The 22,977-nt window shown below is 45.3% G+C and overlaps 1 protein-coding gene across 1 annotated transcript in view; it reads right to left on the reverse strand.

Moving 5' to 3' along the window:
* Positions 1–22,977, reverse strand: part of cntn1a (contactin 1a) — a 62,770-nt gene that overhangs the window by 24,590 nt on the left and 15,203 nt on the right. Inside the window, 2 exon segments of the mRNA XM_084672358.1 lie at positions 2,194–2,232; positions 4,804–4,920. Coding sequence (XP_084528484.1) covers positions 2,194–2,232; positions 4,804–4,864 — 100 coding nt within the window. The 5' untranslated portion in view covers positions 4,865–4,920.

The raw sequence follows: 22,977 nt of genomic DNA on the forward strand, positions 1-22,977 counted from the left end.
TCTGAATGAAGGGCTGGAGACGAAGGGCTGGGGGAGGTGAGGGGCCAGTGGAGTGTCTTGGTGGTGATTCAGTCTGCTGTCTGTACACTACTCAGAGTGGGCTTGGTTGAAGTGAACGGGTACCCTGTCCTCCACACAGCCCCCCCCCCCCACACACACACACACACATACGCAGTCCCTAGTCAAAGAAGTACACCCACACCCAGAAGGAACGACTAAATCGAGCAGCCCTGCATGAAAGGTCCAAACATCCTGACAACCTTTCTCATAACCGATCTTCCGCAGCCCTGTTTCAGTGTGTGTGTGTGTGTGTGTGTATGTGTGTGTGTGTGTGTGTGTGTACAATGCACGTGTTTTTGAGCAACAGACGTGACTGGGGCTTCAATCTCAATACGCTTTACAGCTTTATGTCTGATAATAGATGTTATTTCAACAACAGTCTATCATTATCCATCTGAAAGCAGCCAAATCAGCAATCCTGGTAATAATAATCCTGGTAGTGACGAGTGGCTCTGGTTAATTCATTAGATTGTCATCTGGCTGGTAATTATTGTGACGGAGAAAAAGCAAAATATAAATTAAAGAGGAGGGTCTCCTGTCTGGTCATGCTTCCCATTGAAAAAATCTTTATATATATCCATGAATAAACTTCCAATATATTTGCTTTCCGTCAGTAGAAAACAAAACATCCACAACATACACCAGCTACAGTATATTTCCTCTAGTCTACACAAAACACATGTACAATCATATCACTACCATTCGGACAAAAACAATGACCACAATTACCATTGAAGTTTCATATGCAGTATTGACCGGACATATGCATTACTCGAAGTAACTATGAATCATATCTGTTATCCTCTTGCTGTGAGAGGACTAGGAATAGCTACAGCAAACACAAACCAGGTCCTCCACACTGACACATTCATTAAGGCTGTCCTCCAGATGCCTTGATAGAGGACCATCCAGTCTGTCTGGACATGCCAGACTCCTGAGCCACGCTGACAGCCAGATAACCCTGTGGCTCAACCACCCTGAGGGGGGATGGCATGGCAGGGCGGGCGGGTGGGTGGGTGGGTGGGCACTGCGGGCCGGTCGGCCATGACACACTTTCATTGTTTGTCTCCAGCATTGCATGTGAACCAGATCCGAGAGCATGAGATACAGGATAGCTAAATTAAAGCAGGGGGAACCCTTCCAGGTCAGTGGATGGGGAGAGAGAGCTACATATAGAGAGATGGGGAGAGAGAGAGAGGTATAATTGTATGTTGTATAGTGTAGAAAAAAAAACCTGGCCACTCTGATTCGGGACAGATGTGGCAAGGATGGAGGAGGAAAACAGAAAAATAAAAAAAAAAAAAAAACACAATACAACTTCCTCATCTGTGTTGTGTGTGTGCATGTGTTTGTGACACAGAAAGGCAAGCAGTTTTCAAATGGAAAATAACTATAAAAAGTCCACATGCAGTTCATCCATTACATGACTCAGAGTGAGAAACAAGCTTTGGTCAGTTTTGATCACTCTTTCAACCCCACTCGCTGCTCTCTCTCTAGGGCCAAGCGGCTAACAAAGAGCTCTTCACCAGCTCAGCTCTGCTGTTCCAGATGCTGAGGAAATTCCCTCCATTCTTCATGAATGAATCAACTGCGGAAGAGGCACAAGAAGCTGTGCTGAGCCCCCCACCACACAATCCCCACACACACACACAATCCCCACCCCCCTACTCCGCGCACACACACACACACACACTCCCCGCCCCTCTCCAGCACTTAATTTCAATACGACGTGAAGCTCAACTATAAATCATGCATGGCTTCCCCCCCACCTCAAGGCTGTGACCTCCCACACGCGAGACAGCCATGCAGGAGCAGGTGACCCCCTGTGCCCCAGCGACAACGCTGAGGTGTTCAGGTCTTGTTCAGTAAGGCATGCCGCAACGCGCTACATGAGCTGCGAGAGTGGCCGTGTTCGACTGCTCCTCCGTTAAACTCTCTCTCTTCAGAGTTAGGGAGACAGATGCTCCACTTCTTGGTTTGAGACTCTGACTCCGGGTATACCTCACTGGTTAGGGCACCTGTCTTCAAATCATGAGATCACAGGTTTAATCCCCCCCTGTATGTGGATTTGAATGAAACCCTCTGCTAAATGAATGAATGAATGAACGTTATTATTCAGACTGCAGGTCTTACCTCCATAGAAGCCAGGTCCCTCCCCACACAGGGATGCAGCTGGGAGACAGACAGAAAACAAGACAGGCATGTCAGCACAGTCCACCTAGCTCCTGTAACTGTGATAGTACTGTTGCACTGTCAAAGGCAGGGTAGGCAATGTTGTTGAGAAGCACTTTTTGTCATATAAACTTCACATCTTGATAGCAACCAATACAAAGTTTTGACGGTAATTTGAAATTAATCAGACATCTGTGGGTGTTGCAAGACTGTAATAAACGTCTATCAGTCGACCTACCTACCAGCGCGCACTCTGCCCCTGCACTCAATGCGCGTTACTATAGTTTTGTGGGAGTGGCTTTGAAGGGAGGGGGCAGGATATTATGGTTTGAATTGTTTGGAATTTAAGCTAAAACAGCTAGCTTCGCACAACTTGCCTACACAACCTTTAAGTCACTGAGATGTTATAGTTTGCACTGTTGTATGCTTTATCTTTGTTCTCTTCTGTGCCTGGTAGCTGAGAAGTGGTTACTTTGGGATGTGGCTGGTAGATACAGACTTTCCCTGGACTCTGACCACCAAGATATTGTTAGAAATGAGCTTTTCTGCTCCTTGATCTTCTGCAGCACTTTCTGCACTCTTTGTAATTTTGTACATCATTTTGGAACGAGTCTTATGATTGTAGAAAATGTCTACCAGCAAGTGAACAGCAATACTACAAAAAGTTCATATCTGTATGCAGGGTTTCCATCAATAGTGTTGTCCTGCGTGTCAGCCTTTGCTCTCCTCATTTCATATGTGTGTCTCTGTGTCGTACGTACAGCACTGCACTGCAAGCTTATGCAACCGTGCACTGCCAGCTAAGGGAATCAGATTTTCAGTTTTGACATGTTTTGTTAATGCTTCCATACATTTGTTTGGCCAGGGTTTGGCCATAGGATGACTGATCGTCCTATCATCTATGCACTGGCAGCAACCTAGTACTGCAGGCAGAGAGCTGATTTGAGATATTGGGTTTTGATCCTTACCCTGGAAGGCTTTGAGATTCATCACTTGATGCGTCAGTATGTAGCGTCACACATATTGTTGTGTTGAACAACCACAGGAATAGGAACAAAAATATCACAACCCATTGCAACTGTCGTCATCATCTCTGACCAAACAGAAACAGGACATGCCATATGTTGGCCCGACGTCCTTACTTGAATCTGCTGTTTATGTAACAATGGTACATTAACCATGTGACTCTCTCCTTGTTGGTTGACGCCCTCAACATAAATGTGATGCCAGTGTCCCCTGGCTATGGGGGTGACCCATTTCTGCTAATTGGTCGGATGGCAGCTGAGTTGAGGAAAGAGCAGCCATACACAGGAGGTGTGTGTGTTGGGAGGGGGGGGGGGTGAGGAGTGGAGGAATGAGTGGATGGGTGAGGGGATGAGTGGAAGGGTGGGGGGAGGCGTGTCAGAAGGGGTTGGGGGTGTGTGGAGGGTGAGAGGATGTTTTGGGCAGGCCATGTTCTTTTGACATTGCCTACAGTGAAGTTGAGGCAGTCATGACTCACACACTTCCTCGAGTCAAAACTATGTCTCCACCATCCGTAAAGGAGCTGAGTTGGGAAACAGAGAAACATCCTCCGTCCAAACACACATTTTACGGTTCAGTTGAAATCATATCTGAGCGGGGTGATCACATAAGACAAAGAAACATGTTTTTTTGTTTTTCCCCAGCCGGGTCTGTTCTAGCGCTGTACAAGTGGTGGTTTGTGTGGCATCACCATAAACTGCTGCAGTATCCTGTGATAGGGTTCCATGTACACGGAGTGATGAAATACAAAAAATAGGAACCCATCGTCCATACAAAATAAAATTGACATGCAAAATAAGGCCCTGGCTGGGTAACATCAGAATGACATTGAAATGGCAGTCAGGCACAATTTAGCCAAACAGAAAATAAATGGAAAGGATTTTCATGGGACGGATATCATAATGTCATGATTTGAAACAGCTTTGAAAGGTTGAAAGACAGTTTGAATTGATTTGTTTTTTTCTTCCGCAAGATTTAAACTAAGATCTTGCAGCTTGTGTAATGTTTTTATTGGGTGAAAATGAATGTTGCGCAAGAGCCCAAAAAAGTAGGCAAGCTCGCAACTGTGTCTGTGTCTCAACTGTGTCGGAGTACTAATGTAGTGTAATAACGTTTCATTTTTGGGGGGCAAACATACAGTATGAGCAGCAGTTTTCAGATCACCATTTACAAGACTTAAAATCCGGAAAATAAACAAACTGGGAGAACAGAAATGTGTAAAAAGAGTGCTGCAGTTGCAGAGCTGCAGTTGTGAAGAACTAAACCTCAAACACACAATCATGTTTGCTAACTGATTGTTTAGCAATGATGTTAACATTTTCATTGTCTATCAAAACATTTTCCAAGCCTTCAAAACTTAGTTTGGATATTGCAATTGAATTTTATGAAAATAGGGGAAAAAAGAATTCACCCCATGGATTTGAACTTGTTTTGGTTTCAACATTACAACTGGATGCCCAGAAAAGAGAGATTATTTTGACCCAACATGAGTAAACATTAATAGTATTTTGACAAACATCTTTGTTATTGAGCAACCTGAGTACTCACCCGTGGAGGAGAGCGCGAGAGCCAGACCCAGACCCAGAAGGTGAACAGGGATGTTCTGCATTGTGCTCTGTCTACTTGTGCTTAGAACCACAGCTAGTGGAACATCAGCAGGACAACCTGTACAGAGAGAGACAGAGGAAAAGAGAGGGATAGAGAGAGAGAAAGAGAATGACGAGAGAGAGGGAGGGAAAGAGAGAGTACAAATAAAGTAATGCCAGACATGGAACAGTGGTATTGCACCATAAGCTAATTTGTATCCCAGGGGCGTAGGCAAAAATTGTATTTGGGGCGGGCCAGTGCAAAAGTGAATGGGCCTATAATTTTTCCTAGAAAAAAAAGACTTATAATAATTAGTGCTACGTTTTGGCAGACATTTTTGTTGGACGCCCTGTTTCAATTTTTTGTTGTTGCTCGAGTTTGAAGCTCTGTCTAGCACATGTGGTTAGTTTACGTAACAGAAGTGAATTTGACGGATACAGTGTGGACAGAGAGCGTCCGATGCTACGCGACAGTCGTACGCTTGCACCCAGTTACGACCATAGACATAATAAAGACATGATAAAGAGAAAACCAACTGATTCGTCCTACAATAAATTATACGACGCTTTCGGAAACGCAGCCATTTTCTAGAATGACATATCATTAGCGTGTCCACTCTGACATAATGTATGTGAGTATAGACTAGAGCAGTGGCGGTTCTAGACTAATTTTACTGGGGGGCCAAGGGGGGGCCAGTGTTTAATCAGAGGGGCACATTTAAAAGGGAAACAAATGATATTTAAACATTTAATACTTTAGTTTTGCTTACATTAAAATCATACAAAATGCTCTGGCTCTCCCTCTTCCAGCTCCTCAACTCTCTCAATACCTTGATATGTTTCTCAAACTTTTTAATGATATGTTTCTTTAACTTTTTTTTATTAAAAAGGCTGCAATGTCCCTTCATCGGTTCATGATGACTACTAGAAGAAGAAAAACGTGTTTAAAAAGAAAAAGTTAAAAAAAAACAGGGCCCCTGTAGGCCCCCGTGTAGAAACGCCCCTGGACTAGAGCAGGGGTCATTAATTGGCGGACCGCGATCTAAGTCCGGACCCAGGCAGCTCCCTATCCGGACCCGGACCTTTAGCCGATATATTATTAGCCAATGGAATTAATTCATTTTGACGGAACGTTTCCATTTTAACCGGCACATTTTTACAGCCTTTACGCTATTTATTATGTCTATGGTTTTCCTAGATGTGGTTTCTATCTTCTGTGTCCAATGCAAAGATCCAATCAGGAGCTGTAATAGCAATCACCATGACAACTCACTCACTCAACGTTGGCCGCAACCTCTGTGGGTCACGCAGGTTGTGTGTGTCATTCGCAACAACGCAGGCTAATCGATTTGCTAACGGTAGCTAGCCTACCTGTCCTCCCTTAGCAAAAATAATGGCGTGACAAACCCCAGCGAAAAGTTAATTCTGAAAAATCGGAAATTTCAGAGAGAATGGACTGACGCATTTGTGTTGCCGGTGGGGGAGCACAAAACTGATGTGTTTAATCTGCAATGAGACGGTTGCCCTTGTCTAAAGTGGTAGAGCTAACGTGAACAAAATTACCCCCAGAACTGGGTGGAGAAAGACCTAGAACTGGTCTATGGGAGAAAGATGCCCGGGGGCACAGGCAGTGTGCTTAAACCTAGTCAATTTTGAATGGGAGTCAATGGGAGAGGTAAGGGCCAGGAGTGGGTTGCACCAACTCGTCTTTGCTAAGACTGTCATAAGTCCTAACTAAGTCAGTCTTTGTTAAGAACGGTCTTAGGCCCATATCTAACGCCTGTTACACCAACAGAATTTACGATCAATCTTAAAGGGGCAATTGACTGGGTTTTTGGGGTATTTCACACTGTTCCTTAATGTCTCCGAATAGGGTATGTAACATTGGTTGGGTTGAAAATGGCCCGGGTGCTGTTCTATGCCCTCTGACAGATCCTCTGAAATGTTCCCGGGAAAAAACACTAGCTTTTCTCCTTTTATGGTATGCTCATTGATATTTAGATAAGCTGCGCGCTGATTGGTTGCTTATCAACGAGTGAAGCTGGGAGCAAAAACGCAACACGGCCAACAGCAGCACTCGCTGAAACACCGAAGTTGGAGACTTGAAATAAAAACGCGCAAATAAATCTATTGTGTCTACACAACACTGTTTTCAACAGATTGACTATATATCATTTGAAATGATAACATTACTTGTTTCCACTTCTGTTGTTGAAGCAAACTGGATTGACTTAGGTGGGTAGAACGTTAGGCTACAGCTTAGCAACCAAACCATACCGTGATTCTACTCGGCTTCAGTTAGCTAGCTAGGCTAGCTCTAGATATCTTGCTGTAAAATAACATGACAAAGATCTGGACAAACATGCATCGTGAATTTTAGATTTTCATTACACAGGTTATTTATTTGAATGAAACACAGTCAGGAACATGAATCAGTCATTTGATGTGTGTAGAAACGTAATTTAGCATTCTACCTGGTATGCTATATACAGGAAACGTTAGCATTGCTAATAACTGTTAGCACAACATCATACTGTCCTTATAGCTTGCGGTTGCAATGAGCATACGGTCGCAACAGCACCTCTTTCCAGGTTCAGCTTCCTAGCAAATCCTGCTTGAAATTGTCCAAGGTTGTCAAAACTGTCTTGGGTGAAATGTTCAGAGCAAATGAATGATTGAGTGTCGAACTTCGCCGGGATCTTCTCATAGACAACAGCAGCCATGCCTGTTGAATTTTCGGCTCCTTTGGAGTGTTAGCCTTCCCTGTACAGCCTGGAACACAGCATTTACGACTGTGGTCCATTTTCAATATCCTTGTTATAATTCAAAGTTCTTCTTTGTAATTCCTTATAAGTAGCCTACACAGAGCAGTGCAGCTAAACTGGTATTGGAGATAGATGCTACCTCGGGCTGGTCTGGATGTAAATTCTGGGGCGTGACAAAGATACAGACCAGAGCCAATAAGAGGGCGATCACCGGTCCTCCTAGTAGGACCGGTAGCTTTGTTGAAAACCTAGCGTTTTACAGCCAATTTTTTTCTTTTTGAGATTTGAATAGGAAAGAGGTGTCAATGGACTTTGATATTCACGGTATGTTCAGTTTACCCACCAAACTGTCGTTATTCAACTATGACAAGGTAAAATCGGTTTTGCAGTCAATTGCCCCTTTAAAGTACAAAGCTTTGACATAACGTTTTTAATTTGTATCTTGGAAACATTTCTAACGAGCGTCGAGAGCTAGGTGGACAATGGGACCCCTTACGCTAAGTGCTCCCATTTTTAATCGTAAAGTTTGGTCCTTCATCCCGCCGGATAGTCTGAATATATTTTCGTCGAACTTCACCACCCCTCCCCTTCACCACCCCTCCGTGAGTCACCACCTTACCGCGGTGGAGGGGTTTGCGTGTCCTAGTGATCCTGGAAGCTATGTTGTCGGGGGCTTTATGCCCCTGGTAGGGTCTCCCAAGGCAAACAGGTTCCAGGTGAAAGACCAGACAAAGCGTGGCTCAAAAAACCAACCATGAAGAAACACAACAATGGTTCCCAGTTGCCCCTGCCCGGAAGCGGGTCACCGGGGCCCCCCCCTGGAGCCAGGCCCGGGGGTGGGGCTCGATGGCGAGCGCCTGGTGGCCGGGCCTTTTCCCATGGGGCCCGGTCGGGCACAGCCCGAAGAGACAACGTGGGACCCTCTTCCAGTGGGCTCACCATCCGCAGGAGGGGTCATGGGGGTCGGGTGCAGTGTGAGACGGGCGGCGGCCGAAGGCGGGGGCCTTGGCGGTCTGATCCTCGGCTGCAGAAGCTAGCTTTAGGGACGTGGAACGTCACCTCGCTGGCGGGAAAGGAGCCTGAGCTGGTGCGCGAGGTAGAGAGTTTCCGGCTAGATATAGTCGGCCTCGCCTCGACGCACAGCACGGGCTCCGGAACCAGTCTCCTTGAGAGGGGCTGGACTCTCTTCCACTCTGGAGTTGCCCTTGGTGAGAGGCGTCGAGCTGGGGTGGGAATACTTGTTTCCCCTCGGTTCGGTGCCTGTACATTGGGGTTCACCCCGGTGGATGAGAGGGTAGCCTCCCTCCGCCTTCGGGTGGGGGGACGGGTCCTCACTGTCGTTTGTGCTTATGCACCAAACGGCAGCTCAGAGTACCCACCCTTTTTGGAGTCTCTGGAGGGGGTGCTGGAAAGCGCTCCTCCCGGGGATTCCCTCGTCCTCCTGGGGGACTTCAATGCTCATGTGGGCAATGACAGTGAGACCTGGAGGGGCGTGATTGGGAGGAACGGCCCCCCCGATCTGAACCCGAGTGGTGTTCTGTTGTTGGACTTCTGTGCTAAACACGGCTTGTCCATAACGAACACCATGTTCAAGCATAAGGGTGTCCATATGTGCACCTGGCACCAGGACACCCGAGGTCTCAGTTCGATGATCGACTTCGTAGTCGTGTCGTCGGACTTGAGGCCGCATGTCTTGGACACTCGGGTGAGGAGAGGGGCGGAGCTGTCAACTGATCACCACCTGGTGGTGAGTTGGCTCCGATGGTGGGGGAGGACGCCGGTCAGGCCTGGCAGGCCCAAACGTAATGTGAGGGTCTGCTGGGAACGGCTGGCGGAACCCTCTGTCAGAAGGAGCTTCAACTCCCACCTCCGGGAGAGCTTCGATCATGTCTCGGGGGGGGCCGGGGACATTGAGTCCGAATGGGCCATGTTCCGGGCCTCCATTGTTGAAGCAGCTGACCGGAGCTGCGGCCGCAAGGCGGTCGGTGCATGTCGCGGCGGTAACCCTCGGACCCGGTGGTGGACTCCGGAGGTGAGGGATGCCGTCAAGCTGAAGAAGGAGGCCTATCGGGCTTTATTGGCTGGTAGGACTCCTGAGGCAGCTGATGTGTACCGGCAGGCCAAGCGGAACGCGGCTCTGGCGGTCGCGGAGGCAAAAACCCGGGCATGGGAGGAGTTCGGCGAGGCCATGGAGAATGACTTCCGAACGGCTTCAAAAAGGTTCTGGACCACCATCCGGCGACTCAGGAGGGGGAAGCAGTGCTCTGTCAACACTGTATACGCTGCTGACTTCGACGGGGGACGTCCTGGATCGGTGGAAGGAATACTTTGAAGACCTCCTTAATTCCACCAACACGTTTTCCGACGTGGAGGCAGAGTCTGGGGACATCGGGGGGGGCCCTCCTATCTCTGGGGCCGAGGTCGCCGAGGTGGTTGAAAAGCTCCGCGGTGGCAGGGCCCCTGGGGTGGACGAGGTCCGCCCGGAGTTCCTTAAGGCTCTGGATGTTGTAGGGCTGTCTTGGTTGACACGACTCTGCAACATCGCGTGGACATCGGGGACAGTGCCTCTGGACTGGCAGACCGGGGTGGTGGTTCCCCTCTTTAAAAAGGGGGACCGGAGGGTGTGCTCCAACTTTAGGGGGATCACACTCCTCAGCCTCCCTGGGAAAGTCTATTCGGGGGTCCTGGAGAGGAGGGTCCGCCGGATTGTCGAACCTCGGATTCAGGAGGAGCAATGTGGTTTTCGTCCTGGCCGTGGAACAGTGGACCAGCTCTATACCCTCCGCGGAGTCCTGGAGGGTACATGGGAGTTCGCCCAACCAGTCTACACATGTTTTGTGGATTTGGAAAAGGCGTTCGACCGTGTCCCTCGGGGGCTCATGTGGGGGGTGCTCCGAGAGTACGGGGTACCGGATTCCCTGATCGGGGCTGTCCGGTCCCTGTACGACCGGTGCCAGAGTTTGGTCCGCATTGCCGGTAGTAAGTCGAACTTGTTTCCGGTGAGGGTTGGACTCCGCCAGGGCTGCCCTATGTCACCGATTCTGTTCATTACCTATATGGACAGGATTTCTAGGCGCAGCCAGGGTGTTGAGGGGGTCCGGTTTGGTGACCTCAAGATCGGGTCGCTGCTTTTTGCAGATGATGTGGTCCTGTTGGCTTCATCGGGCCGTGACCTTCAGCTCTCACTGGAGCGGTTCGCAACCGAATGTGAAGCGGCTGGGATGCGAATCAGCACCTCCAAATCTGAGGCCATGGTTATCGACCGGAAAAGGGTGGAGTGCCATCTCCGGGTCGGGGAGGAGATCCTGAACCAAGTGGAGGAGTTCAAGTATCTCGGGGTCTTGTTCACGAGTGAGGGAAGAATGGAGCGCGAGGTCGACAGGCGGATCGGTGCGGCGTCCGCAGTGATGCGGGCTCTGCATCGGTCCGTCGTGGTGAAGAAGGAGCTGAGTCGAAAGGCGAAGCTCTCTATTTACCAGTCGATCTACGTTCCTACCCTCACCTATGGTCACGAACTATGGGTAGTGACCGAAAGAACGAGATCGCGAATACAAGCGGCCGAAATGAGCTTTCTCCGCAGGGTGTCCGGGCTCTCCCTTAGAGATAGGGTGAGAAGCTCGGTCATCCGGGAGGGGCTCAGAGTAGAACCGCTGCTCCTCCGCGTCGAGAGGAGCCAGCTGAGGTGGCTCGGGCATCTGATTAGGATGCCTCCTGGACGCCTCCCTGGTGAGGTGTTCCGGGCACGTCCCACTGGGAAGAGGCCCCGGGGAAGACCCAGGACACGCTGGAGGGACTATGTCACTCGGCTGGCCTGGGAACGCCTCGGGGTCCCCCAGGAAGAGGTGGTGGAAGTGGCCGGGGAGAGGGAAGCCTGGGCCTCCCTGCTTAGGTCGTTGCCCCCGCGACCCGATCCCCGGACAAGCGGAAGATGACGAGAGACGAGAACTTCACCATCAACAGGGAAGGAATTAAACGACAGATATGGCTGTTTTGGGGAATAACAACAACAGCCTGGTACGCTACAATAACTGTTCCTCGTTGCTTGCGCCATTTGTTTACCGCTGTTGCCCTGGACAGAGGAAGAAGAGTTTCACGACAATTGCGTATTTCCGGTAACAAATACGAAAGTTGTGAACAAGGTAAGCGGAGTTTGGTACACACTGAGGCAGGATGACAGGGCAAAGGTAACCTATCAGACGACAGGCTAGTAGAGGAAGCCAGGGCAAAAACGTCCGGGAAGGTCACTTGTTTAGCCATTTTTGTGGCGATGTTAGTACATTCATAGTATCTATGAGTACATTGGCTCAAAAGCAGCTAGTCTAGCAAAGTCAGCTGGCTAAAGGCCGCCCAGAGTCTTCGGAACGCCTAACAACCATAGCTGACTCTTATTGTTCTGCAACTTGCTTCAACAGTTTACATTTTATTCGGAAAACAAATTAAACAAACGCACCAGTCAACTATAAATTGGCTTTATGTTTATATATCTTCTTAAATACATTTGAATAATAAAAATAAACAAAAAATGAATTTTGATCAAACTTGCCTGGCGGGCCAGTGAGTAATGTGGGCAGGCCAGTGCCGGCCTGGCCCAATACTGGCTACGCCCCTGTTGTATCCTAAAAGAGCCCTTTGGATTCATTTAGCTAAGTTGCTAAGAGCATTAACATCCATGTAATGTACTTAGGAGAAGAGGATGTACGGACGCTAAAACCTTTTTAAAGCTAAAGTTGAAAACCTTTAGCATTATCAATATTTTGACCCAAATTACTATTCTGTTGGTGTTGTGACAGTGACGTATAGCTGGTGAGCTACTTGATGAACCACAGAAACACCTCCTGTAACTCATCAGATGAGTCACAACAGATTCAGGGAACGGAGAAATGAAGGAACAGCTGATCTGCATGTTTTACAGCAGGCACAGCAACCACACAATCAGAGAATCATCGACGTATCTTTTCACCTCACGCTCACAATATCTGACAGTTCCCTTGAACAACAAGGAAGCAGAGTCCGAGTTCATCAGGTTCGACTGAACGCTTGCAGTACAACACCAAGAATAGCTGCTCTCCCACACAAAGCATACATAACAAACATGCTGTACTGTACTGTATTGACTCAAACCCAATATGGAGACTGCATGCGAGAATGCCTGGCCACACAACTCACAGTAAAGCATCCATGAGCAGGCAGCAGGGCAGTGACAGATGCTGTGCTCATGTCAGTCTCCCAGGCACCTCACCATGGGACTGGCTCCCAGCAGCAGGTTGATACATAATGATTGACAGGTCAGCGGTTGTCATGAGCAACCCAGGGCACTATTTGTGTATAATAGATTTAAGTGAATTGGCTGTGGCTGAATGCTGCTTGCCCTCCAGACCTGACCAGGCCAGGCTTGAACATGACATCTCAGATGCAGGATGAGAAAGAGGAAATGGCACGCAACAGCTGTTTGTGGAGCACACTTGTCTGTAGAAGGAGCGGGCGGGGGAGGGGAGGAGGAGAGTAGAAGGGGGAGGAAGTAGGGGATATGGGGCGACGGGGGAGGGAGCTCCGTGTGTGTCTCTCGGGAGGAGAACCGTAGGGAGAGACAAGCAGCAAGTAATGATGTTGATCACCAGTCACTCACCAGGCTTACACAGACTCTCCGGGACTGCTAGCCGATAGCTAACGGATTACACCAACAGTACAACTGGAAAATAACTGGCGTTGTTGTGATGCACAGTACTGGCATCAGGGTATCCAAAATCCTTTGACATTTGCCAAGTCCTGGACTGACTCCATCAAGTATAATGTCCAAATCTGTGTCATAACAAGTTCCATTTAAAGACGGGAAATTCTGTTTGTAAAATCAAGCAACAATCAACAACAACAAATGTGATATTGATTTTCACACGTTAGGTTGGATTAGTAATAAACTGGAGTGTCAAGTTTGACTTTAATGTTACAACAGTGTGATCTTGATATTGATTGTAAGAGTCGGGGGTATTAGCGGACACAGTGAGGTGTGACATCGGGATTGAAATCTCAGTAATCACCAGACAGTCATTACAGTGAACTGACTGTAACAATAGATGGGCATGTGATAATCGACAGCGAGAGAGAGAGAGAGAGAGAGAGAGAGAGAGAGAGAGAGAGAGAGACGAAACTGAGAGATAAACTTACTAAGACATAATGTATCAGTGAAACAGAGGGGATTTCATCTGCACGCGGTCCGTATCCTAGCAACACCTTTCTAAGGGAACAGTCGTGCTAAGGGGCCTTTTGTGCCTGTAAAGAAAAACTATGCAAACATTTAATTGTAACCTGGAACGGCATTATTGTTGTAAACAGTGGTCAGCTAAAGAAAGCAAAAGAATGTGGTCTGACTATGAAACACAGCTACCAAGGACACAACTCTCTCCTCTGTGCTCTTCAATAGGAAACTGGTTTATTTATTATGAAGGAATTATTACTTTAAGTTATGAATCGTGAAGCACTTAATATGGGCACTTAGTAGATTAGTGGAAGGACATGGAGGTTGACCTATTAGTCAAGAGAAGAGTTTAGCCATCAGATCTCCATGGCAGATACTAGCTGTAAGATAGCTGTAAGATTACACAGATAATATTGTTTTTTTGTAGCTCATGTATGTAGCTCATGTATGTAGCTCAGGATAAAAGCATTTGCTAAATGTATACATTCATCTCACATAAAAACAGACTGGCCAAAGACTAAGCCCTGCCACAAATAATGGATATTAACATGTCACAGTTAATTCTCCTATGTTCCAGTCAGAATGAAATGACAAGAGCTCCTCGCTCACTTAGCACACTCAATCACCAGTAGGGCAGACTTCAAAAAAGTCCCTCGCTAACGCACTATCAATTACCATAGTCTGACAAGGACAGCCATTTTAAACGCTTGGGGTCTGACTTCAACAAAGAATTTAGAATTGAATATATACTACAGACATTTTTCCTTTTCTTGTGTGAAATCAGAAGATGCTAAAGTCACACGTATATTTTCACCTCTGCACTTGAGAATCAGAATCACCTTTATAAGTAAGTTTGCACAAACAAGGAATTCACTATGGCAGGAATTCACTGTGCATACAGTAAACAAATAAGAGTTAAATATATTAAGATGTAGAAAATATTAAATATAGAACATTTACGACAGTATCTAAATAATTCTAACCTCAACTATATAATGTAAAAACAATGATGTTGATAAATAAATATATAAAGAAGATATAAAGAAGAGTGCAATGTGATTGAGATTTTGAGTGACCAATATCTCCAACCATGATTTAGCGGTAGCCCCCTAGGGGATGATTCTGGCACATAGGGAGAGTAAAGGAGAGAAGCCCCCACCAAACCCTTTTCTACGCTTGGCCTGATCCCAGCTACATAATAGTTGGAGTCTTAATGCCTTATCACCCAGGTCAAAGCCAAGGGGGAACGGGGGGATGGGGGAAAGAAAGGAGAGAGAGTCGTGGTAAACCTCACAAACGGGATGGAGGGGATGTTGATCTCTCCTTCTTCCTCCTTGTCCTCTCTTCAGTCCCCACCCACACCGCCAGCACCAATGATTAAGAGCAGATTGGACTTAATCCAGATGGACAAAGCCAAGATGAGGTTAACACTGGCTTGGTTTTAATCAGGAAAACTGTGAGAATCACTACAGGTCACCGGGGTGCCTTCTCATAAGAAGACGCATGGAGTGTTTACTTCCAGAACAAAAGGAGGAACAATTTGATCAGTTGATCACCCTACAGATCTGTGCATTTGTTTGTTTTCTTGAGAATGTATGTTTCTTTATTTAATGTGGAATTAACGTGTGTCTTACGTTAATGAGAATAATGATAAGAAATTTAACTGAAAAGCTGAGGACTTGAGAGGGCCAAATATCATATCCTACCTTACTGAACGTGCTGTCTCATCTGTCAACGCAGCCGGGGATAATAATAATAAAAATAAGACTTTATTTAAATAACACATGTCATACAAGAACTGTAGCTCAAGGTGCTTTACTTAAAATTAATAAAAAAAATATTATAAGTAATATAAGTAATAAAACCCTTCTAAACACAGGCCGCAGTCTCTGCTGTATCTCGAGCCACAGTCTTTGTGGTTTCCCAATATAAATAAGAATTGCAAAATATAATAAAACTAAACAAAAAGCTCAGACCTTTTGCAGAGCAGTCCAGAATCTTTGATGAGCTCAAGTCTTTTGATTACAAGCCACAGTCTTTGCGGTATCTCGAGCCACAGTCTTTATGGTTTCCCAATATAGATAAAATGTAACAAAAACACAGGCTGCAATCGTTGCAAGAATCCAAAACACAATTAATCAAAACAATAATACAAGTCAAAACACAAGCCACAGTCTTTGCGGGAGTCAAAAAAAACAAGAAGACAATAATACAACTAATAAAAGTAATAAAACCCTTCTGAGATTAAAAAAGAAAGTGTTAAATGCTTTGGTAAAAAGATTTCCTTAATATTTATGGTAATGTATTCCATAGTTTTGGGGCGTAATTGACAAAGGCCGCATCACCAATCTTCTTATGACTACTTCTTGTGACCTTCAATAGGCCTGCATCTGATGATTGCAGTGTTCTAGCTGGTGTGTAGTTAGTAAGAGAGTTAGCAATGTAGGTCCTTGTCTGTTTAGACTAGAGCTTTGTATGAGAGGATAAGGACCATAAAGTAAATTCTGAGAGTAACAGGGAGCCAGTGTAAAGTAGCTAAGACAGGACTAATGTGTTTTCTCCAGTTAGTTTTGGTTAATAATCTAGCTGCAGAGTTTTGCATGAGCTGCAGTCCTTCAGTGTTTGTTGGGGGGAAGACCAGCGAAAAGTGCGTTACAGTAGTCCAGCCGGCTGGATATAAAAGCATGAATTAGATTCTCAGCATCATTTTGGTTTATGAATGGTCGCTATATTCCTGAGGTGAAGGAAAGCTGTTGGTGGTCACTTTATTAATGTGAGTTGAAATTCAAATCTGAGTCCAGAACTACAACGAGACTTGTCACCTCTGGTTTAAGCCAGGGGGTTAAATCTCCTAGATTCTTAAACAGAAAAAAGTAATGGACCTAAGCAGCTTCCTTGAGCAACCCCGTAGCAGTTCTCATGTTTCTTAGACATATTGTCTCCTAAACTAACATAAAACTTCCTTCCCGATATATGATTTCATCCTGTTCAATACACTATCCGTGAACCCAATAAGCTTTTCCAGTCTATTGATTAGGATGTCGTGATCAAGGGTATCAAATGCTGCACTGAAATCTAACAGGATAAGGATAGAGACTTTATTTGCATCAGAGTTTAGTCTGAGGTCGCTAATTATTTTGGTGAGAGCAGTTTCAGTACTGTGATATTTTCTGAAACCTGACTGAGATACTTAAACTAATAAATGGAAGATTTATGATTTGGGATATTAAATGGGACTAAATATTGATTGAATTGAAATGAGGAGAGAAAATGCTGATTGGTAAACCCCCAAGCCTGGCTGAGACTGTGGTGTTATTACCAGTCTGGCCTAAAGCATTCCTCATCAATTCTTCTCACAATCTGGTGGATCGACTGCATACTTATAGAATTCCATCACAGTGTTTTGCTTTAGCAAGTCACCAATTGTAGCTTCATGCTGAATCATTGTTATAGCACTAGCAACAAGCAGTGCTATATATCATATGGTCAATCTTCCCATGAATAATTTCTCCCCAAATCATTGATATATGCATCTAATATGAGCCAAAGAAAATATAGTCAGCCACTTCACATACATCTGCTCAGCATTGAAACATGGTATAATACTCTATTTCCAACCTATTATGGCTCCACGAGCTCTGGGTAGACGTTCCTTTGTGCCGACAGCCATCAGGTTGGACGTCCCAGAGGGCAGACAAAATGATTTTACGGACGAAAACTACACCTAGGCCAACCAACTGTTTTAGACAGGAAACAAAACAGCCAGGCCACACCTTCAGACACAGAAAGAACCTTCCAGCTTTGATTAGACTCCCTGTGGCTCTCAGCAAGCGACTCACTACCGGAGACAAAAACACGCGCAGAGAATGTTTCTGTCAATAACGGCTTGGTGGCTGGGTTTAAAGGACTGAAGTGTACAATCTCAGCATACCACAATCTCACCTTCCATCTGAACCAACAGCAGAACAATATAAAAACGCTATAGCTTGACATGAGCCAAGGGAAAAGAGTGCAAGAGAACAGAAACGCCTGTTAGAGTAACAGCTTTAAATTATGAACTTTGGATCGTAGAACATGATTGATTTTACTGACAACTTCATAACAATAAGGTTAATGAAGCAATGTGTTCATCAGACATTATTGAAAGTGTGTGTCTTTAGACATGGTTTGCCCCAGAGCGTTCAGTGTTCTGTCAGGAACAGCAGACAGTGCCCCATGCAGCTGATAAAGACTGTATCTATGATGTAATCCTGTTGCAGACGGTCCAGTCATGCATTGCTCTTTGTGTCATTCTCACCAGCCACTTGTCATGCTAATGTAAGCCATTTATCCAGACCCACCAGTCAACACAATTCTTTAGGGTCATGCAGTGTATGCCCCCTGACTGACCTGAATATCAATAGCACCATTGATTCAGTGCATGCGTTTGGGCCATACGCCAACCAATGAATCATATAAACAGAAACTCAGCAGACACTTTGAATGTTGTTTAAGGATATCGTACATGGACGATAAATCAACACTAAAAGCCATGAGAGAATGTGGAATACCTGTCACAGTTTTCATTACATTGCTAATATATTGTGGCACTAATCACTACCACCCCGTAACAACATTTACAGCAAGAAAGTGGTTTGGCTGTAGGTGGGAGACGTATCTTTTAGAAAAAGTACTTTAAGCACATTTTCACTAATGAAAGAAGGTAAAGTGACCCTTAGTTAACCTATAGTTATGTGGATGTGAATCACCAAGGATGTCCTGGCATTATTTTTAATAGACCTGCTTCATGGTCCAGATCTGACTGAGTTGAGTTCATGATTTAAACCGATATCTGCAGTGGACATTTCTGTTATGGGGCATTACCCTATGGATGAGTTAAAGGGCTTTGCTCACTTAAGATGTCTCTAACTGATAAAGCTACTATTGGATGACGCTGTCAAACCTCACAGTGCTGCAGAACCAGCTTTATCAAATCTCATTCATGGAGTAAATTGTTTTTTTTTAATGGAAAATATTTCCACTGAGTTAATCTGTGATAACGTTTCACCAAGATGACCTTTCAATCCAATAGTCACACATTCAACTTGCCTAACATGCTATACACCCCCACACAAAAGCTTGTGTTTATTGAAGTATGGAAGAATGAGTGTCATTTCAAGCACGAGCATGATTAATTGAGTAACAGGCAAAGGTCATAAAAGGCCTATACTCTGAAAGGACAGAGCTCTCTTTTCAATTACTTTATGGCACATCTGTCCTGTGAAGATATCAAGCTAAGTGTTCTCTATTGGAGAGCAATAACAAGCATTGGTACCTACACATCCCAACCCCCCACTAATAAATAAGATTTTCTCCAGTATAAGTAACTGTAATTATTGGCTGACAGACCAACACTTGAAATCACTGTCACCAGTGTCAAAACCTGCAGACAAAAATGCAAGTTAACTGCTTTTTTTAATACAATAAGCATGTGTACAAATACATTTCTGGAAATAAAACTGTAAACCTGTACAAATAAATGGAAAGTGGTTGAATAAATATATCACAAAAAAATTAAGATTAATCATAGTACCTTCCCTATTCATCACATTATTGGATTAAAGAAATGAATCCAACATTAGGCCACAGATTAACTTAAACCAAATGGAACACTTTAACGTCATAAAATAAGCCAAGAGCATCCTGCTTAATTGCATTTTAGGCCTTGAGAGGGTTATACACGCTGCTCATCTGAAATCCACAGAAGTACAATAGCATGTGGTGACACAGAGAAGCTCACGGATACCAAAAACGATGCAACACCTGTCCTAGCTTTCTCTTACCTTGCTGCGAAGCAGTGGTGTCATACCAGTGGTTGTGTGTGAGCAAGTGAGCTACTTTGAGAGCCGTGTCTCCTTCGTCACTGCCAACTGTCCTAAATCCTGAGCTCCATTGTCTGTCTCACAAATGAGCATTGCTGGATGGAACAGCTCTCCTCGACTTGCGCAAAGAAAAGCCTAATTCCCTGAGCAGGACGGGGAGCCATGCAAATGGCGGGTATTGAAGACGAATCCTTCCCGCAGAGAGAGTGCTCCACCCAGGGGTCGTCTGTCTCTGCCGCGGCCAGGGGCGGGTCTAATCTCTTAAGCCCTACCATCTCTCTCTCTCACACACACACACACACACACCACATACACACACATACTGTACATACATACAGACTTGTACACCTAGGCACACACTTGCAGACAGTTAGAGACGCACAAACATACACTATACAAAAGCACACACACTTTCAGACCAACAGACACATGTCACTGGACTGGCAGTTGGCCAGACCTTGAAAGGATGCAGCTTAATGACAGGCACACCTTCTCAGTAAGTCCTTGGCCTTATCATCATCATCCTCTTCAGTGAGACTCAAGGCTAGTCTTCAATATCAATGAGATTTTGAGGTGCAGGGGTTTATTCTCAAAAGACCCCAAGCGAAGGTACTATGCCAGTAACCAGTATATATGTTTTCTATAGTGTTGCTTCAGCCTGGTGACACAGTGTGATGTAAAACAGGAAGGGCAGACGTTTGTTCAAGAACTGATTTTGTTCGATTAGAGTCTTTCCAGTGCACTAAAAAGCTACAGATTCTATGCTAATTCAATTGGTCTATTGTGGCCATAGTCTGGTACCGTGACAAATGACTTAATCAGTGTGAAAAAGTGAGCTTGCCTTGTGTTGGGAGGCGAGAGACGGAAATAAAACAAAACAGTGTCGGGAATTGATTTGAATTATTGGATTCCATGGGGTGTGATCATGCAGAAAGGCCAGGCTCCTAGCCACCATGTTGTGTATCTGAAGGCCCCATCACCATCCATCTTACTGGGCCGTTTATGCACCACCGACACTTTCAGTGGAGGGAAATGGAGTTTAATTGATCCCAACCCATTCCAGAAACCTTAAAACATGTCTGGCAGGACCTGGGTTTACATTGACAATGTGGAGCAGCCGAGACACAGTGAGGGAGGCAACGGTTGTCGAATAACTCGGGTCAGTATGCTCCAGGAGTAGCTGGCTATTCATTCGTTCAAAAGGTGAGTATCTATGTCACTTCCAAGAGTCAAAGCCACTAACCAATAAGCTGAAGCTGCCTCATTTGTGGTGAACTATGATCTAAGCTACTCCTAGATAAGGTAGAGAGGGGCATGATGTTGCCAGAGAATTGCCACTATGGCTTTTTAATTCTTTAGTCTCCATCAGTTGACACTGAATAATGAATTGAAATGTTCAAAGCGCAAAGCGGACATTTTCCGCCGTCTACTGTGTGCACTCTTGACTCCTCCTTTCATAAAGCAGGCCTGCTAGCAACCAAAGATGTCAAAAATCTCTCAGAAGTTGCTTTCTAAACAAAACACATGCTGTACTGCCCAAGCACCGGAGCTGTGTCTGCCTTCACAACTCTACTCTCTCCCTCTCTCTAACATACACTGTATCTCTCTCTGTCTCTCTCAGTCTCTCTTTCACTGTCTCTTTTTCATTGTTTGTTTCGCTCTTTTTCACTGTCTCTCTCTCTCTCTCTGGCTTTCTCTCTCAGATCATCTTCATGTGCTTTCCTGCAGACGTCTGACTTAGCACTATTCTCCGCTGACAGACACACAACAAGCGGATCATTTCCTCTCCACAGTATGCTAGACACACAACACTGTAAATGGAGGGAAATGAGCTGTTGGTCTGATCTCTCCGTCCTTCTGACCAGTACATCCCTACACGGTGGTTTCAACACAGGTTAGATTGTAACATATAAGAGAGACTTGTTGCTCTTGTTGGTTTGTTGTAACTGTCTCAAAATTATTGTACTTGCTGTGAAATATTTTATTGTTGCTTGCTTTTTCCATAGGTCCACTCTTGCACTTTTGAGGTTCTTGCTGTTTAATTGTAACTTGTCTTACTACATGCTCTTATTGTTCTTCCCTTTGGGACTTATTTGGTTTCACAATGTATGCTTCATGTTTGGCTACCCGCAATGTTTGTGGATATCTCGGTGTTATGATCAGTGACCTATGCACTTTTGTAAAGCTCTCTCTTGGAAGTCGCTTTGGATAAAAGTGTCTGCTAAATGTGTAACGTGTAACGGAAGTGGGCAGAGCATGCAAGGTGTTTTATCCTATTAACTGCTACCCTCTTGTATCTTGTAAGATGGTGCTGCACTCTTTTCCATTTGAAGACAAAGAGCAGTAAAACAGGAAGAGCTCCACATGTGCACTGGGATGCTGATGTTGTGAAAGGTCTCTGTCTTATCAAGTAAGAACTATTACTGTCTCCACAGAGAATTAGGAGGAGGGAGGTTAGGGGTCCACACAGCGTGAACTGTTCCTTCATCTGCGCACTTACTCTTGATTGTATTTCTCTCTCTAAGCTTGTAAGTAGGCTAAATCCATCCTGATTGCACTGACTTGACTTCCCCAGTGTGCTCTTGTGAGGGGTTTTGGGGTTAGCTGTGTGTTCGTAGATGCATAATTGTCCCATGTGTGAATGCGAGTCACCAATATTCACATGGTGATACAAACTAAACCTCCAGTGGACTTGCCATCAGGCCTCAGCTCTCCAAAGCCCTTCTCAAACCAAAGAACCACAACCTCGCTTAGAGTGTGCACGAACAGCTGCCAGACCCAAGCCAGGATAATTGTGTAGCTGTTATGGATAGTAAAAAAAGGGAGACAAGAGGCTTGAGATTCTGCCAAAAAACACGTGAAAAGACCCTTGATTAGCAACATTTGACCATTGGGACCAAAGGGGTTTCAAAGCCTCTTTTGGTGAGGACAATCTGTCCCAGCACACAATCCCAGTACATCATTCAACAACCAATCACATGCATAACGACAGAAGAAGGGCCCCAAATATGGTCCAGCTTTTGTTTATTGTTTCCATGCTAACGTGAGAGGTTTCAGTGAATGAAGGTAGGGTAAAAGCAGAAAGTCAGACTCCTGTGCCAGAGACTGGGTTGGTGCATTATTGAATGAGTCTGCTGAAGGTAGAAGTAGCGACTATACTATAATTGGATTAGCAGTCGCTTGAAAGACCAGACAAAGAAAAAACATTCATAGTAGTCTGAGTAATATCCCTCACTCTAATAAACAACTGATTATACAAGGAAAAAACCCTTATACCCAAAATACAATGTGACATTCTTTACCCTGGAGGCTAAAGC

The sequence above is a fragment of the Hypomesus nipponensis genome, chromosome 14, assembly GCF_054491055.1.
Source record: "Hypomesus nipponensis isolate SF chromosome 14, ASM5449105v1, whole genome shotgun sequence".
Classification (NCBI taxonomy): domain Eukaryota; kingdom Metazoa; phylum Chordata; class Actinopteri; order Osmeriformes; family Osmeridae; genus Hypomesus; species Hypomesus nipponensis.